At 39.7% G+C, this 19,589-nt stretch overlaps 3 protein-coding genes across 3 annotated transcripts; all 3 read left to right on the top strand.

Annotated features, from left to right (window-relative positions):
* Window positions 1-285: 285 nt before the first annotated feature.
* LOC307202023 (olfactory receptor 6X1-like) lies at window positions 286-1,346 on the top strand (the record flags this gene model as incomplete). The annotated part of the gene is made up of 1 exon (XM_079951643.1): window positions 286-1,346. The coding sequence occupies one exon, from the start codon at window positions 286-288 to the stop codon at window positions 1,225-1,227; it is 942 nt and encodes a 313-aa protein (XP_079807769.1). The 3' UTR covers window positions 1,228-1,346.
* Window positions 1,347-5,061: 3,715 nt separating this feature from the next.
* On the top strand, window positions 5,062-6,020 carry LOC307200520 (olfactory receptor 6X1-like; the record flags this gene model as incomplete). Its single annotated transcript, XM_079949060.1, has 1 exon — window positions 5,062-6,020. The coding sequence occupies exon 1, from the start codon at window positions 5,070-5,072 to the stop codon at window positions 6,018-6,020; it is 951 nt and encodes a 316-aa protein (XP_079805186.1). The 5' UTR covers window positions 5,062-5,069.
* Window positions 6,021-16,249: 10,229 nt separating this feature from the next.
* Window positions 16,250-17,167, top strand: LOC307202041 (olfactory receptor 6X1-like; the record flags this gene model as incomplete). Its single annotated transcript, XM_079951661.1, has 1 exon — window positions 16,250-17,167. One exon carries the CDS (start codon window positions 16,250-16,252, stop codon window positions 17,165-17,167), a length of 918 nt encoding a protein of 305 aa, XP_079807787.1.
* Window positions 17,168-19,589: the final 2,422 nt, after the last annotated feature.

Below are 19,589 nucleotides of genomic sequence, written 5' to 3'. Positions count from 1 at the left end.
GGTCCAAAGGAAAGCAGAGTGATACGTTTGGTACCAGATGCCTGCACAAGTTGCCAGAAGATGATGTACAAGGTGCCACCCAACCATTTTAGGGACTCCACTCTGGGTTTATGTGGTGTTTTCTCCTTAGTATTTTCTGCTCCTGAAGATATCCTGCAAGGCAATGGGGGTTTAGGATCAGAGTTGTCCTTCTCCTCAATGGGAACTCAGGGTCCTTCTTATACATGGACATTTGGGATGTCCTCCAAGACACACCTGAGGATTATTTGATGGTAATTTCCAGTGATGAATACATCAACAGTGACTGAATTTATCCTTCTGGGGTTTCCTTTACTACCTGATCTTCACAGAATCTTCTTCGTTGTGGGTTTATTCATGTATATCGTAGCCATCATTGGGAATGGCTGCATCCCCATCATTGTGGCCTTCATACCAAGGCTTCAGACACCAATGTACATCTTCTTGAGCAACCTTGCCTTTCTGGAGATGTGCTACACCACTACAGTTGTACCTAAGTTGCTGCAGGCCCTTTTAGAAACACGGACCACTATTTGCTTCTATTGTTGTATGGCCCAGAACTTCTTCCACTTCACGCTGGGAACTACGGAGCTTTTTATCATCACAGCTATGTCATTTGACCGCTATTTAGCCATATGCAAGCCACTTCGGTACCCGATGATTATGACCAACAATGTTTGTATTCAAATGTCCCTGGCCACCTGGTACGGGGGATTTATTATTATGATTTTTCAGCTACCCATCTTGTGGACGTTGCCGTTCTGCAGTTCTAATGTCATTGACCACTTCTACTGTGATTTTGGCCCCATGCTAAGCATAGCTTGTGCCGATACCACCCCCAGTCAGTTGCTGGAACTGTTGAGCTCCATCCTATTTATTCTCTCAACCTTCTCTTTAAACATTCTGTCATATGTCTTTATTATCTCAACCATACTTCGCATACCCTCTGCTTTAGGGCGCAAGAAGGCATTCTCCACCTGTGTGTCTCATCTGATTGTGGTGTCTATTTTGTACGGTGCTCTCATCTTTGTGTATGTGAGGCCCAGTGTCCTACACCCATCCCCAGGAACTAGGGTTGTAGCAGTCTTGAACACTATCCTCACCCCAATGTTGAATCCTTTCATATATACCATAAGGAACACAGAAGTGAAAGAGGCTGTCAGGAGTGCAGTCCATAAAAAGAGGTGGACCCTGAAAGAAGGCATTTAAAATGCATTCCAAAGGGAAGAATTGGTGAAGTTCAGATTACTGATGGAATTATGCATATGGATTACTCCTCATTCCCATTTCTCTCATTAATCTCAATGAGAAGTGAGGTTCAAATCAAATACCTTTTTTGGCATCACAGTATAAAACATTTAAAATCACTGGGATAATTAAAAGGACAAGGGTGAAGCTGTTGAAGATCATAAGAAATATATATATATATATATATATTTAAAAAAAATGTCCAGTAGCACCTTAGAGAAGAAGAAGAAGAGAAGAAGAGTTTGGATTTGATATCCCACCTTTCACTCCCCTTCAGGAGTCTCAAAGCGGCTAACATTCTCCCTTTCCCTTCCTCCCCCACAACAAACACTCTGTGAGGTGAGTGGGGCTGAGAGACTTCAAAGAAGTGTGACTGGCCCAAGGTCACCCAGCAGCTGCATGTGGAGGAGCGGAGACGCGAACCCGGTTCCCCAGATTACGAGACTACCGCTCTTAACCACTACACCACACTGGCTCTTAAGTTTGTTCTTGGTATAAGCTTTCATGTGCATGCAAACTTCTTCAGGTATCTATATTGGCTGCCTCAGACCAACATGACTACCTACATGAATCGAAGATCATAAGGTGACACTGTGATCGTGTGCACTTATACATTCTGCTTCACCCTGTCTGTTCCTTGAAAGGATGGTTCATTAGGAACCCTTTCAGGTAAAATTATGGCTAAAAAGGAAGCTACTAAAGCAGTGGTATCTTTGTCCCGATCTGCCAGGAAAAACCTTGTTTGGCTTCTTCTTTGAGTTATAGGCCGGAGCGCCAACATTTTGCTCAGCATCAGTTGGCAAGGTCTACTGAGTAGAGAGCAATCTAAAAGAATATGTTCCGCTGATGGAGTATGTGATAATCTGCCTTTGGTCACTGCAGAAGGGAAAGCAAGTGAGGTTTTTCCTCCTAGCTCTGCTAAAAATACAAACAAAGCCTGAAAAGTATATGTGTTGTTACAAATATTTTTATATGAATGACATTATGTATACTGTATATTACACACGCACACACTATAAAAACAGCACAAAAATTATATACAACAATATCTATAGCTATATGAAAAAATTAGGCATCAATATGTTTATTCAGTTATGAATAATAAATATAGCACAGCATATTATTGTATTATGTGTGTAACATATTGATTTTTGTGTATAACTTGCCATATAATTAGTCTTAAGGGGTGGGTGAGTATTTAAAAATGACAATGCAGAAGTATTTTGGGTGCAAGTGGACACTTGATATTAAGAAATGGTCCAAGACAAGCAAAGCTTGATAGAGTCGGAGCCACCGAATGCCATGAGTAAATTCATTTTGAATAGATTTGCCTCCACTCTTATGCAAATTGAGAAAGAATCAGACTAGTGGCTTATACACACCTCCTTTTGCTTTGCCACCTCTCCCCTGGGGAAACCCTATTTTTTTAGTGCTAAATTGGAATAAACAACAATAGGGTTTTCTGCAGATTGCAGATAGCACTAAAGAACAGATTTTTCCAGGGGAGAGCAATTGGGACAAAGGCAAAACTGTTCAGACCCATGCCTAGAAAGAGGCAAACTGCTTGGACAAGGCACACAACAAAAAGAAGAGTAGATAAGCCCTAACATTAGAACTATTGTGGGAGAGGGAGGGAATAGGGACACTAGAAACAGAACCCTACGGAAAGGAGGAAAGTGCCTTACACTAAATCAGGCCATCTAGCTCACAACTGTCTCCACTGACAGTAGCTCTCCAGGGTCGTCCTCCCAGCCCCAACTGGGTTAACCTAGAGTTTTGTGGGGAATCATTCCAAAAAGTGGTGATGTGTAGGAGATACCCCAGGGCAAAGGAGTAATAATAGGCTGCCAATGGGCATCACAGCTGAGACTGAAAGGCAGGTTCAGTTGAGTGGTGGCGGGGGCACCAGATGTATAGAGGGAAGAGAGATAATCTTTATAAAAAATATTAATCATGCAAGAGAGCAAGAATTCACAGAATAGAATCACATGTACTCTGATGCTGAAGAAAGGAGCATGAAACTTTAACCAAGTGAATTAAAGCTGGAGCTTGGAATAATAATAATAATAATAATAATAATAATAATAATAATAAATTATTTATACCCCGCCCATCTGGCTGGGTTTCCCCAGCCACTCTGGGCGGCTTCCAACAAAATATTAAAATGCAATAATCTATTAAACATTAAAAGCTTCCCTAAACAGGGCTGCCTTCAGATATCTTCTAAAAGAGAGGAAAAAGCAACAGATGCACACACACACACACACACAACAGAGCATATGTGTGTCAGAAGAACATAAAAGAGAAATTTGTAGAAACCCAAGGGAAAAAAATATAAGAAAACAGAGCGGATTAAAAAATGGCTCCTTCCATTTGCAGAAGGGCTCTGCTGAATAATAATCCAAAGCATCTGAAGGACATCCATTTGGGGATCACTGTCCTAGAGGAAGGGTTGTTTACCTTTAAAGAAGTCATTCTCACTGGAATTAATGTATAACTATACCAAGATTTCTGTGGGGAAAAGGGAATGGAGGTGAATGGAAAGGGCAGAAATATCACACTATAGCGATATTAATGCCTATGGCCTTAAGCAATCAATAGGTTCTTGGGGGTGCAATATCCCATGAGAAATTCTTGGAAAGTGAACAAATAGGGCATTTGGAATATTGAATACAATAACGATCCCTCCAGAAGTCATGTTTATCAAGAGGACTCTGCATCCAGCTAAGAGACAGAGCAGAATAGACACCAGATTTCTTTTGTAGTTGAATGAGACTCAACAAGCTTTTGACCTCTGGGGTATTGTGGATTAAGGCAAAGCATCTTCACTGTGTTGTCATTTTCACTACAGAATTTTAGCAAAAGGTAAGACTATGTCTTTTTCAAGCAGGATGCTGGCTGCCAAGCATGCTGTCTGTCTTTTTTTAATGCCGTCCCTTTCTGTTCAGCTTTCTAGCAGGTGCTTTCCTTTCACATTGCTTTCTCCTTATTTATTTGCCTCTCCTATTTCTTGCTCCCTTTTCCATTTTTTCCATTTCCCCCCTTTCTTCCCCTTTTCGATCTTCTCCCCTCTTTCTACCTCCTCTCTCTTCCCCCCATTTTGTTGTGATCTTCTCATTTCCTTCCTTCCATTCTGATCAACAGCCTCAAATTCTTGTGGGTTTTGCCTCCAACCAAGCTGATATAGGCAGAGTACAAGGTATATGTGAGAGAGGAAGAGAGAGAGAGTAGGATATGCAGAATAATAATATGCAAATTTTCTCTTAAGACCCACATAGTTCAATGAAGTTTACTCTAAACCAAAATTACAGTAGAAGGAAGGAAGGGGAGGAGGGCGGGGAGATAGATAAAGGGGTGAATTGAATTAGCAATCTTAAAGATGCAACAATACAGTAATGGGTTGGGGGTGACATTCAGGCTTTGCATTTCCACTGGCACTGTTTCCATCAACTACCTCCCTAATATTACTTTTAAAGCAGTCATGAACAAATCTGATTGATTTAAATACTTTATTGTGGGCTGGGGCGTATTTTGGCCATTCCTAAATTTGACTATACGTTAACTGAAAAGCTCCAGTTGATACAACAACATTTATCTTTCACTGTAGAAAAGCGAGAACATCCTGATGAATAGAAGTTCACTCCAAAATATCTGAATACGTATTTGTTTGTTTTTTCCTACACCCCCAGTTTCCATGCCAGTTGTTCTGAAGAAGGCTTCTTTGTGGATTTTAAAAATATTGGATATCTTCAGAGCCATACTAGTGGATTATTTGGGCTGTGTGCATTTGTGTGTTTGCTAACATGGAGGTGATGAATGCATCGATAGTGACTGAATTTATTCTGCTGGGCATCCCTTTTCTGCATGAATTACATGGAGTGTTTTTTGTAATTGGTTTATTCATGTACATCATAGCCATTGTAGGCAATGGGTTCATCCTCATCATTGTAACCGTTGAGCCAAGACTTCAAACCCCAATGTACATTTTCCTGTGCAATCTTGCATTTCTGGAAATCTGCTACACAACAACCGTTGTACCAAAAATGCTGCAAACACTTTTGCAGAAAAAGACTGCTATTAGTTTTGCTTGCTGTATGGCCCAGGGATTTTTCCACTTCATCCTGGGCAGCACAGAGCTTTTCATCCTCACAGCTATGGCTTTTGACCGCTATTTGGCCATATGCAGGCCACTTCAGTACCCAATGATTATGACAAAGCATGTTTGCATTCAGATGTCTTTTGCCACCTGGTATGTAGCATTCATAATTATGTTTCTTCAGTCCATCGTTGTGTGGAGGCTGCCTTTCTGTGGGTCCAACATTGTTGACCATTTCTACTGTGATATCGGTCCCATCTTAAGCCTAGCCTGTACAGATACCCACTTGATTGAATCTCTGGGACTGTTGAGCTCCATCCTGATTGTCATCATGACCTTGATCCTCACTGTAGTGTCTTACATCTTCATCATCTCCACCATCCTCCACATACCTTCAGCCACAGGGCGTAAGAAGGCGTTCTCCACTTGCACGTCTCACCTGATTGTAGTGTCCATGCTGTATGGAGCCCTTGTCTTCATGTATGTGAGACCCAACATTCATTCCTCATCTCGTCTAACAAGGGTAGTGGCGGTACTGAACACTACCCTCACTCCAATGCTGAATCCTTTCATATACACAATCAGGAACACAGAGGTCAAAGAGGCAGTCCGGAGCGCAATACACAAGAGAAGAGAATTTCTCAAGTGTGACTTTTAAAAATATATATTCCAAACTATGCACATTTATGGTGTGGTGGTTGCAGATTTATGCTTGCTTTTTAATTTTGTGTCTATATAAAGCCTATTATTAATAAATCAACAAAATACAAGGTTGGTGGGCAACTTTCCTGATGTGAGATTTCAAACACTGAGACACATTTATGCAGAGCCATCATTTCAGGTTTCAGGTTTTGGGTGGATTGGGGCAAAGCTTTTTCTATGTCCACTTACAAAATTCTCAGCAAGGCACTCTGAGCATATATTCAAGATTTGATTGTAACCCCCATCCCCCAAAAAAACTCACCTACCGTTTAATATCTGCTGTAGTTACTCTTTAGCACCTTATAATAAGATTGGAGAGTTAGAGTAGCAATACTCATTAGGTAGTCACTCTTCTTTAAAGCAAAGTTCTGTTTTTGACTCATTTATCTTGTGCAAAAATAAGACAGTTTAATAGTACAATGCTACATATGTCAACTCAAAACTAAGAACCATTGTTTCCAATTTAACTTATTCTGATGCAAGTGTGTCTTAGGGGGAGTGAAGCAGTCCAAGACCCTTGAGCCAAACTGGGTAGCCTCCAAATTAGCCCAAGCTGAATTGAGCTATTCTATCAATCTTCAAAATGGCTTCTGAATGGAGTCTTCTGATTAGCACAGAATAGATAGTCATGTTCTCCAGTGGCCTCCTTATCCCTCCCATTTATGCTTAAAAAATGATTCCACCATACGTTTTTCCCAAGTGAAAGTCACCAGCTGTCCTCAGTAACATCTGTCATTATTTTCAGCAGTGTGATTTTAGATAACAGAAGGAAGAATATCCTGACCAATGGAAGGAGCATTCACACCTAATTTGAGACCCAGCTGAGACAAAATGGAGGACTTACAGTGGTGTATCTCAGGCTGAGCTGAGGAATTTCAGTCAGTGTAGCCATGGCTGAGCTCAAACTCAACCAGAGACCAACCTCTGCTTATCCCAGTGAATCTTTTTATTATTATTATTATTATTTTTTTACAAATTTTCTTTTACAAATTAATCAACATAACCATATTCTCCAATTTCCAATTTTTTGACTTCCACCAGCTCCTCCATCAATCCTCATATTTTATATTTGTTACGCATTTCCTTCGTAGTATATTGCCAGTTAATAATATCCTTTCATCTCTTTTTCTTTTTACAATACCCTTTAACATCACAAAGCCTCTTTGAAACTGACTAGCGTTGTCTGTTCATCACATATATTTTCCAGATAATTCGTAAACTTTCTCCAATCCTCAGTGAACTTGTGATATTTCTGGTATCTAATTTTCCCAGTCATTTTGTCCAATTCTGCATAGTCCATAAGTTTCATTCTCCACTCTTCCACTGTCGGTAATTCCTCTTGTTTCCATTTTTGGGCCATTAAAATTCTTGCCGCAGTCACTGCATATTGAAAAAGTTTGTAATCACTTCTATTAATCTCTCTTCCTGTAATTCCTAACAAAAAGGCTTATGGTTTCTTTACAAATGTGTATTTAAACACATTCTTCAACTCTTTATATATCATTTCCCAGAAACCCTTAAGCTTCTTACATTCCCACCACATATGGAAAAAAGATCCTTCCTTTTCTTTACATTTCCAACACTTGTTACATGTTTTAAACATTTTTGCAAGCTTAACCGGGGTAATATACCATCTGTATACCATTTTCATAATATTTTCCTTTAATATCATACATGCAGTGAATTTCATATTTTCATTCCATACTTTTTCCCAATCAACTAATTGTATATTATAACCAAAATCTCTGGCCCAATGTGTCATAACCAATTTAATCTCTTCGTCCTTTGTTTGCCACTCCAATAACATTTTATACATTTTTGACATTATCTTACAATCATTATTTATTATCTCTGTTTGAAATTCCGACTCTCTTTCAATATATCCCCTCTCTTTAAGGTCCTTTTTGAACATTTCATTTGTTTGTAGGTAATGCAACCAGTCATATACATAGTCTTTAACTTGTTCATATGGCTTCATTTTCCATCCCCCCCCCTTTAATTACTATATCTCCATAGGTAATCCAATACCCTCTCATGTTTGTTTTCTTTACACTCATAACCTCTAATGGGGACAAGCAATGTGGTACTTTAGGTTCCAAAATATTTTGGTACCTATCCCATATTTCTATTAAGGGACCTCTAAAGATGTGATTCCCAAATATTTTGTGGACTTTCTTCTTCCCCAACCATAAATAGGCGTGCCATCCAAATCTGTTATCAAAACCTCCAAGGTCTAACAACTTATTGTTTTTTAGTGTTATCCAATCCTTTAACCAACAGAGACAAGATGCTTCATAATATAGTTTCAAGTCTGGCAGGGTGAAACCACCTCTTTCCTTCACATCAGTTAGAAGCTTAAGTTGTATTCTTGGCTTCTTGCCCTGCCAGATATATCTTGATATCGTTCTTTGCCACTCTCTGAAGGTCTTTGTCCCCTTAATTATTGGAATCATTTGAAACAAAAATAACATCTTTGGAAGCACACTCATTTTAATCGTTGAAATTCTGCCCCAAAGGGATAGTTTCATCCTACCCCAAACTTCAAGGTCTTTCTTAATTCCCTTCCACATCGGTATGTAGTTATTTTGATATAAATCAGTATTTTTTGGGGTTAACCATATTCCCAAATACTTTACCTTCTTAGCCACCTCCATCTCTGTTTCTTTTTGCATTTCTTCTATTGAACTCTGATCCATATTCTTCACCATTATTTTGGTTTTCCTCTTATTTAACATAAACCCGGCCACCTTGCCAAATTGGTCAATTTCCTTTAAAACCTCATTTAAGGTCATCAGCAAAGGCTTTTTACTTTATATTCATTTTGACCTACTGTGACCCCCTGTATTAGTGCATTTCGTCTGATTGAACTCAAAAGGACCTCCAGGACCGTTATAAATAACAATGGTGAGAGAGGGCATCCCTGTCTTGTACCTTTCTTTATCTTCACTTCTTCTGTAAGTACATTATTTACAATCAATTTCGCTCTTTGCTCTGATTAGATTGCCTTTATACCATTAAAAAAATCCTTCCCCACTTCCATCATTTCTAAATTTTTTAGCATAAATTCCCATGATATATTATCAAACGCTTTCTCTGCATCTACAAACATTAAAATGGCTTATTTCTCATTCCTGGCAGTCAGATATTCCAAAATATTTATTATATTCCTCACGTTGTCTTTCATTTGCCTGCCAGGAAGGAAACCCGCCTGATCTTCATGAATAAATTCTTGCAATATCTTTTTTAATCTTTTTGCTAAAATACCCGAAAAGATCTTGTAGTCTGTGTTCAACAAAGAGATCGGTCTGTAATTCTTTACTTGTGTAAGAGCCTGAATCTTGCTTCGGTATAAGTGAGATAAAGGCTTCTTTCCACGTTTCTGGTATATCCCGTTGTTTCTTATATTATTCATGACTTCTTTTAGTGGTACCGTCAAGGTATCCCTCAATTCTTTATAATAACTCACTGTAAAGCCATCCGGTCCTGGTGCCTTTCCTTTTTTCAACTCTTTTATAATTTCTATTATCTCCTCATTCTCAATTGGGGCATTCAGTCTGTCTTTCATTTCTGTCGGGATCTTTTGCACCTTTTTTTCTTTTAAAAATTTTCTTCATATTGTTTTTTTCTCGTTTTGCATACAAATGATTATAAAAGTCCAAGAATCCCTTTCTAATACCTTTTGGGTTTTCTATCTCTTCTCCATCCACAATAATTTTATTAATTGTACTTTGTTCTTTTCTTTTCTTGATTTGCCATGCAAGCCATTTACCAGATTTGTTAGCGAATTCAAAATTTCTTTGTCTTAACTTTTTGACATTCCATTCCACCTCTTTATTAATGATCATTGCAAACTGCGTTTGTAGGGCTTTAATATTTTGTTTTATTCTGACATTATTCGGTTTTTTAATTAGCTTTTGTTCATTGTCCATTATTTGTTTTAGAATTTCCTTCTTTCCTTTCTCTCTGTTCTTATTTTTAATCGCATTCCATTGAATGAAGAATCCTCTCATTACCGCCTTGCTTGCATCCCAAACTGTACTCATCTTTGTACCTTTGTTCATATTATCTGAAAAATACTCCATCAACTTTTTCCGTGCTTCTTGTATAATTTTTTCATCATCCAAAAGGTAATCATTCAATCTCCATCTAAATGATCTTTCTTCATAGTTTGTATGGGTCTCTTCGTTTCATCAACCTAACCGGAATGTCTTTAAAGATGATTATATAACTCCCATCAATATTCAGTCTCTTCTCTCTGTTTTTTTGAAGTATTAAATTTCTCATGTCTTTATCCTTAAAAGTAATCAGGCAATCTCCCAGTACTTTCCTTGATTTAGTTGTTCTTACTCTCATCCTAAAAGCATTCTGGACAGTTCTCTCCACTTCTTCTTTTTGTAGATCCAACCATTGAGCAATCTCCGTTATTAATTTATCTCTGATGTTTTCCCCTTGTACCTCTGGAACTGCTCTCAGTCTAAGATTCACTTCCCGCTGTCTCAATTCGTTCATGGAGATTGCATCCCATATCTCCTCCTGTGACTTATTTACTTCCGATATTCCTGCTTTAATCTTCTCCTCCTCATGTCTTACTTCTTTCATCTCAGCCCTTGTCTTCTTTAATCCTTATTCTACAGATTGTGTTCTTTTAGAGACTTCTTTTATTTGACCTTTCAATTCTTTTACTGTATCATCCATTTTTTGGTCCATTTTCCCAATTCTCGTATCTACTTGTTCAATTCTAGTGTCTACATGCTCCAATTTGTCATCTAGATTTTTTTCACTTTGTTGTATTTCTGCAAACATTTTTAATATTTCTCCTTTAAAATCTGATTCAGGCTTTGAACCTCTTCTATCTCCCGGTGTTCCTCCCTCCCCACCTTTCTTCAGTAGATGAGACATTCTCACAAACCCTTTAACCTTCCCAACCAAATCACTTTACGTGAGTACAGTCCCACCACCACTTCCACCAAACTTGGGTGAGCCCAACCCCAATATACAATTGTATACTTAAATTCAAATTTTATAATTCAAATAATTCAAACAACTCTAATATTCAACAGTTTCTAACTGATCTTACATGGGTTCGCAGTTCCCACTTTACAATTCCAAAACTTTATGTAATCTTCGGCCCAATTCCAACCTTGAATATGGAAAAAAAATACAGCTGGACTCACGATTCCAATAAATAAAAAAAAAATCTTCTTGCCACCAATTAGGCTAATCCTTCCAAAAATAGTCAAGTTTGATATAGTCAAATTAATTATCAAATCGCTCCAATTATCCCCAGGGGGAAAAAGAGAAAAGCTTTCTTTAATTTTGACTTTTCTAAGTTCCAAATCTTCTGCCACCAATTAGGCTAATCCATCGTTTCTTTGTATACGACTTTAAACATTTATAATCCAAATCTTCTGTCACTTTAAAATGGACAAAGAGGAGTTCGCCAAACCAAAGAGAACCAAAGAGAAAAACAAGATGCAATTTGTCTTCTGCCCACTAGGGACAGAAAACCCCAAAACCTCCAACAGTTAGGATATTATTAAAAATATAAAAAGAGAAAAAAAAGAAAAAGAGAAAAAACTGATTTATAATCTAAATCCAAATTGTGGGTGACCATGTAAAAAGAAAAAATAATCCCATTACATATAAAATCCAAGAGGAGAAATCTTTTCCAAAATTTTGGCAGACACTGAACAAACAAAAGAACGACTAACAGTGAGCAATGGAGCCGGAAACTCCTCTTCCGTTGCACAGTTTTTATTTAAAAGTGACACCACGGTTTTATTTCTTTATCTCCACTTCTCAAGCTCCAAAGAGGACCTTTGTAGCGTCAATCTAAATTCCTCTGTCTCCCCTTCCAATTTAGGTCCCTCTTTAATCCATTTGTATCCTCTAAAAAGTTAGTTTTTAACCAGTCAAAAGGGGAGAAGAAACAATATCCGCTTGCGGCAACTTACTTTCACTTTTGGCAGCTTTGCTGTTTCAACGTGTTCAAACTGATTGCGGATAAAAGCCGGTCTCGTAATTACTAATTTTTCATCCGGTTTCTTTTCTTGGTTTTAATCTGCTTCTTTTAAACAAATTAAGTCCGAATTCCTTCTAATTCGAGAATTAAGAGCTCCCCTTGCAAGCTCGGGGCTTCGTTTCCTGGAGGTAGCTATGGCTTCCCTTCAGCCCGCTCGCCCTCCCCGCCGTTATCTTCGCTCCTTTAGGAGTTACCTGACGGCCGGGTGGTCTGCGTTTCAGCTGTCCGCGGGAACCAGAGTGTCAGAACACCCTTCTGACACTACTTCGGAGGGGTCACTGCACCCTGTGGCGCCCCTAAATCCTCCGAAAAACCCAGGATTCTCCACCAGGAAAAATCCCCGCTTGCGATCAGGTCGCTCCCAACCAGAAGTCCTCTTCCAAGACCCTTGAGCCAAACTGGGTAGCCTCCAAATTAGCCCAAGCTGAATTGAGCTATTCTATCAATCTTCAAATCTTCAAAAAAGGTTAAAGCCTCAGCGCCTAGGGCTTGCCGATCGAAAGGTCGGCGGTTCGAATCCCTGCGGCGGGGTGCGCTCCCGCTGCTCGGTCCCAGCGCCTGCCAACCTAGCAGTTCGAAAGCACCTCCGGGTGCAAGTAGATAAATAGGGACCGCTTACCAGCGGGAAAGTAAACGGCGTTTCCGTGTGCGGCTCTGGCTCGCCAGAGCAGCGATGTCACGCTGGCCACGTGACCCGGAAGTGTCTCCGGACAGCGCTGGCCCCTGGCCTCTTGAGTGAGATGGGTGCACAACCCCAGAGTCTGTCAAGACTGGCCCGTACGAGCAGGGGTACCTTTACCTTTACCTTTATCAATCTTCAAAATGGCTTCTGAATGGAGTCTTCTGATTAGCACAGAATAGATAGTCATGTTCTCCAGTGGCCTCCTTATCCCTCCCTTTTATGCTTAAAAAATGATTCCACCATACGTTTTTCCCAAGTGAAAGTCACCAGCTGCCCTCAGTAACATCTGTCATCATTTTCAGCAGTGTGATTTTAGATAACAGAAGGAAGAATATCCTGACCAATGGAAGGAGCATTCACACCTAATTTGAGACCCAGCTGAGACAAAACGGAGGACTTACAGTGGTGTATCTCAGGCTGAGCTGAGGAACTTCAGTCAGTGTAGCCATGGCTGAGCTCAAACTCAACCAGAGACCAACCTCTGCTTATCCCAGTGAATCTTAGGGTGTAGTCCTATGGCAAAATCTACCAAGATGAGCATCTTAGGATGCAGTGGCTCTCTGGCTCAGAAAATTTGTTCCCAGATCAGCTGCACTCAACCAGCATTCAGCTCCCAACCTTAGCTCAGCCCAAGATAAGCCATCACAACCTGTTCCTCCTGGCTCAGCCACACCTTTACCTGTCTGCAACCTGATGGGGTGGGAAAGTGCTTGTGGTCTGAGGAAGAAGGACAGCTTCTGGACCCAGGAGATTCCCTAGTGCTGCTTTGAAGGATGACCAACTAACTTCCTCCCAACTAATGGACATTTGCATGTCTCACTAGGTTGATTTAAAAAAGAAACAACAAAAATCAACCACACACTGCAAGCTTATTTCCCATGGAGATGATTTCTGTAGAGCTTCCTCATACCCTGTCAGACCACTTTCCCGTTGAGCTCAGTATTGCTTATTACCAGCAGCTATCCAGGGTTTCAAGCAAGGGTAGCCTTAACATAGACTTATCAGCCATATCATAAATGCTGATTTATGTATGCTTGAATCTGATTCTACTATGAAGTAGCTAATCATGCTTTGTCAAGGGTTGCTGAAAAAGACTGCATATGGAAATTGGAATCAACATTCCCTCTGGCACTTGTGGACACCGTAACACCCAGAGACATCTTCCTTGTAACTCACCGATGCCTCTTGCTCCTCCTGATATTTCCATTGCTGTTGATGCCTTTTTGTTTGTTGAGTGGGCATCCAATTATTATTATTTTTTGGTGGGGGAGTTCCTGATTTATTGTATGTTTAGGTATGGATGTGGGGACTTCATAGGTGTGTTTTTTTTTGTTTTTTTTTTCTGTTGTGGGGGGAACGATATTCCTGGAATCACTATTTTCTATTCTGTGAAAGGGATATTTTGTAGCACCCAAGACAGTTTCTTAGTTTTCCCAGTATGTCCCTGGGCCCCAAACATTTGGGAATCCCTGCATATATTCATGTGCTACAAATCTCAAATGGGGAGGGATGTCAGGGCAAGTCTAGGGCTGAACACACTTAAGATTCTTCCTTCAATCAGAAGCATGGCATTGCCAAGGAATATTAAGCAAAAAAAGCCCATCACAAATAATAAAACAACAACTTGCTTCTGCCCAAAGAATGGAGGATTGGCCATACTCCTTTCTGCCTCATTAGGTTGCAGTGAACCATTGTTGATTAGTAATTCATTATATTCCCTATTGTGGCTGAAGCCAAACAGGCATTAATTTTGAATTTCTTTGGCAGTCTTCACAACATTGGTTGTGGGCCTTTTTGCTAGCCATGAGGGCGTTTGTCATTCATAAAACTGAATGGAGCCATTTCCTTTTTATATACTGCATGTCTGCTCCTGATTACACTGTGTGCAACCCTGGAAAACCTACACATTGACCTGGGTCAGAACTTACACTCACTTGGTGTTTTAATTATTATTAAAAAACCCAACCCAGTGAAGCAGTAGCTAATTGTGCTTTATCTTGTAACATTATAATCCCCTGGGTTAAGTAAAACATAGATTCAGCTTTAATTAGCTGAAGTAATAACTATATTGCTTGATCAGTTACTTAAAACATTGCGAATCACTTGATGGGTTCTTCTTCTGAGGTCTTACACAAGTTTTCTTTGCCTTGGACATCTGAAAGATTCTTAAAGAAGAAGAAATGCTAAGTACAAAAAGGGATGTGAGTATTCTCTCCTGCTTTGTGGGTGATCCACATTAATTGTTGTCATTATATTAACTGAAATGCATTATATGGAACATGTGGCAGATTTAGGATGTTCTTCCTTTTAAACTTTATGTCTGACAGCTTGAGGGGGCTGAATATTCAGATAAATTTGGATTAAGTTTTAATGGTTTTAGATATTTAGCATTTCTTTAATTACATGTTTTCTTGTTTGCTACCCTGGGCTAATACTAATATTAACACTAATACTTCTTGTAATAAGCCATACAACCATACTGGTGCATCTAAAAGCTTTTTCCAGGATCCAACCCAATAAAACTTCAGATATTTTCAAGTTCGGGGAATGTCATTTACCTTCACAAGATGACATGAAAAACTATCAGCTGGATAGTTCATACAGTAGATTGCAAATGACTCCACTTAGCAAAAGGTTTCAGGCAAGTCATCTCCAAAGATTGTCATATTTATTGGATTTCAATTTTCCCAAAATGTTTCATTCAATGTTTCCCAAAAGATACAACTCCCACACCCTCCCACCTCAATATACATAACTTCTCCATATTCCCAACAAGGTTTTCAACTCAAAGAACCCAAAATGCAGGTTATCTTTCACTCTACTCACCATGGGCATTTTTAAATGGCAGGTAGGGTAGAATTCAACACACTATTACAAATGTTCAGTCTGTGCAAGCATATAAGTTTGCCAGATAAAATGACCCCTTCCTCTCTTGTGTGCTGTTCTGGGGGATGTCCGAACTGTTCCCAGAGTCAGTTTCAGACTGAGGCATAGTGGGGAGGACTCATGAGGAGAGGGGAGGGGAAAACAACCTATTGTGCTGGGCTCCCACTCACAAAATTCATTGGATGAATCCCACCATTAATGTTTTGATGTCACACTGCACATTTACTTCTTTTGAATATGACTGCCATAGATTGATTCATCCATTGAAAGCTCAAAAACTGTACCCTGGAATAAACTTGGATTACTATTTAGTTGGCTTTTTCTTAATTATTTACATGTGTTTTTTTTATCTTGTATCTTATTCTGTCAACCTTCTGAGATCTTGTGATGAAAGGTGCTATATAAATTTAATAAATATGGATTGCTCCTGCTAAAATCTACTGAGCTTAATCATGTCAGTGAACCCCGTGTCCATCTTCTTGCTCTCCCTCTGCGTTCTTGTAGGAGTACTTTTGTTAGTTTTAAAAATTGCCTAATCCTTTTGCTCGTTCATTTGTTCATTCACATGTTTTTCTTCCTAAGACATGAGTCAAATATGGCAAATGACACATCAGTGCATGAGTTCGTTCTTCTGGGCTTCCCAACTCTTCGGCGGTGGCACCTGTCACTGTTTGTACTCATCCTTGTCATATACATTCTCACCTTGGCAGGGAACGGCCTCATCATCATCATCGTGAGAGTCAGCAAGCAGCTCCAGACCCCAATGTATTTCTTCCTGAGCAATCTTTCTTTCCTTGAGATCTGGTACACAACCACTGTCATCCCTAAAATGCTGGAGACCTTCTTGATAGCCAGGACCACTATCTGCCTCCATTGTTGCGTGGTACAGTCCTTCTTCCACTTCTTCCTTGGCATCACTGAATTTCTCATCCTCTCCATCATGTCCTTTGATAGATACATTGCCATATGCAAACCTTTACATTACACCACAATTATGACCAAAAACCTCTGCTTACTGTTGACACTAGGTTCCTGGTCACTGGGATTTGTAGTTATCTTCAGTCAGGCAGCTTTGATACTGAAATTGCCATTTTGTGCTGGCAACATCATTGACCATTACTACTGCGACGTTGGCCCTATTTTGAAATTGGCCTGTGCAGACACCAGTCTCATTGAATTCCTTGGTTTGTTGGGGACAGCCAGCATAATCCCAAGTTCCTTTCTCTTCACTGTGGTCTCCTACATCTACATCATCTCAACCATTTTGAGGATTCCTTCCAGCAAGGGACGACAGAAAGCCTTCTCCACTTGCGCTTCCCATCTCACGGTGGTCACCATATTTTATGGAGCTGTTCTCTTCATGTACTTGAAGCCCACGGCACACTCCTCTGTCCACAGCAACAAAGTGGTCTCTGTTCTCAACACGGTATTAACCCCATTGCTGAACCCTTTCATATACACCATACGGAATAAAGAGGTGAAATCTGCCTTGTGGAAAGCTATAACAAAGTGAAGTGCCGCAGGGAGTACCTGGTGGCAGTATTGTGATATATTTTCCAGCTGTGGTACTGTATTTCCAGAATGATTTTAGTAGTAACATGTTTTACTTCTGTTTGCATGGTGTTTTCAGTGGGGATTGGACAGCTTTGCCTGCCCCCTTGTTATGGTCACAAGCACAAGATAAGATTGTGTCTGCCTTCCTTGAAATGGGACTGACTTTGAAATGACTGTTCTACTCAACCATCCTTTTCAAGAGAAGAGATGAGGGGAAAATTGAACTCTAGGACTTTCTGTATGGACTCTTTGCTTGAGATGAATGGTCTGAATCATGTGAATCATCTAGTAACCACACAATATACTTATGAGGGGTGGGGTGGTTGGTTATTGGGGAAATATGTGTATATTCTTGGTAAGAGAGTAGTCTCAGTACAGTGATACCTTGGTTCTCAAACGCCTTGGTTCTCAAACAGCTTGGAACCCCAACACTGCAAACCTGGAAGTAAGTGTTCCGGTTTGTGAACTTTTTTTGGAAGCTGAACATGCTCCATTTTGAGTGCCACACTTCCGTTTTGAGTGTTACACTGAGGTCTGTCTGTTTTTGCTATTTATTTTGTGTTTTTGTTTTTGCGGCTTTTTTGTTTTGTTTTTGTGACTATGCGGAACCCAGTTCAGCTACAGTTTGATTGATTGTGTAACTGCAGGACATTGTTTATTGCTTTCATTTTATGGATCAATGGTCTCGCTAGATAGTAAAATTCATGTTAAATTGCTTTTTAGGAGTTGTTTTTAAAAGTCTGGAATGGATTAAGTTTGAGAACCAAGGTACTACTGTATTGCCGCTTCAGTCATGGAATGCTCTCCCTAGGAACACTGACTCCACACTTGCATTAGTGCAGATTACATGACATCTGTTGAAATTCCCTTCCCAAAAGAACTATCAAAGATGGAGAAGACTTGTCCCCTTTTCGCCTTGCTGCCCACCCCACCCCACCCTTCGTGCATTAATGTTCACAGACTTGTACCTGGACACCAGGAATTGGTACTGAATGAAAATTTGTTCTAAAAACAGAAAAACTGTGTGTGTTTCCATATTAAGCTGGTTTGCTAAATCACATGCATGATGACTTACTATTTGCAGCTTTATCCCTTTTGTTTATGCACAAGAGGGTGATGCAAGCAGGATTTGTATATAGAGTAATGGAAATATTTTACTTATTTCATAAAATTTTCATGCTGTTTGATATTGTACTTTTTATAAGTGGGTGTTTGTTGTAAGGGCAGAGTTCACTTAAATAAATGAATATATTACCCTGGTCTCATAATCAAACCTCTCAACTTGGGGAGACCTAAAATAAATAGCAATAACCTTGCAATCTGCACTGAATTAAATTTTAGGGAGCTATCCTATGAAGAAAAAGTTGGCGAAAAGCAAACTGGTGTAAAGTTGGTGAAAAGCAAACTGGTGTATAAATTAAGAAGGTGTATAGTTGCATCAAATCCCAACCCTGTTCAGCCTCAGGGGTGCTGCTGCTGCTCCACCAGACAAAGGTAGAACAAGCCTTTAAAATAATGTTCAATGCCAGGTTGCCAGGTCACATGATCAAGCTAAACAGGTTGGGATCCAGCCTAAGCCACCCACCACCCTTTTGGTCCTGTCTCTGCTACACCCCCAGAAACCCTTTTTGCAGAATTTATAAGTAGTCAGGATGACAAGTTGTACCTGTGTATCTTCAACTGAACCTTCACCTGAACCTGGGTTGGGTACTTAAGACCAGCTCAAGCCAGCTGAGTCAAGAAGCAGCCAGCTAAGATGGAGATATGCTGCAACCAAACCAGTTCTTACTATAGGACCCCCGCCCCCAATGTCTTGTAAACAATTATGCACTAAGATGGAAATGTTTGCAATTCCTCTCCCTCTCTTTCTCCTCCTGGCAGCAATGAAGCAATACTTAATTGCAATTATATTGTGCCATTAAATCTCCTGGGCAAGTAAAATGGGTATTAGGCTCTAATTGCTTGAATTAATTGTATTGGTCTATCATTGGAAATGGATGGTTGGGTTCTTCTTCAGAGGTCTCACACAAGATTATTTTCATTTGGATAGGTCATGCAATATAGTCATTAATATGGAATTCTCTTCTTAAAAATGGAATTCTGTGACATTTGTCTTCCCTGCAAATGATGATAAATATTGTTTTGAAACGAAAGAAATCATTAGGGTATGGCCACAGCTATGAGTAAATTCCCACGGGCATTACAACTTCCCACAAAGATTGTATGGTGACCTGAAACTTGTGAATGCACAGTAAAGCATCATGTCCATAGCGTTTTGGTCTGGAGCATTTATTTCTGGGTGTCTATCAATCAGTTGTCACACATTATGTTGGCCATGTTATATTGGCCAAATGTCACTTGCCAGAAAACATTTCTCCCAT

This window comes from Podarcis cretensis (genome assembly GCF_951804945.1).
Source record: "Podarcis cretensis genome assembly, chromosome: 13".
Taxonomy (NCBI): domain Eukaryota; kingdom Metazoa; phylum Chordata; class Lepidosauria; order Squamata; family Lacertidae; genus Podarcis; species Podarcis cretensis.
Note: the sequence above shows the minus strand (reverse complement) of the source record. Positions and strands in the feature narration are given on the sequence as shown.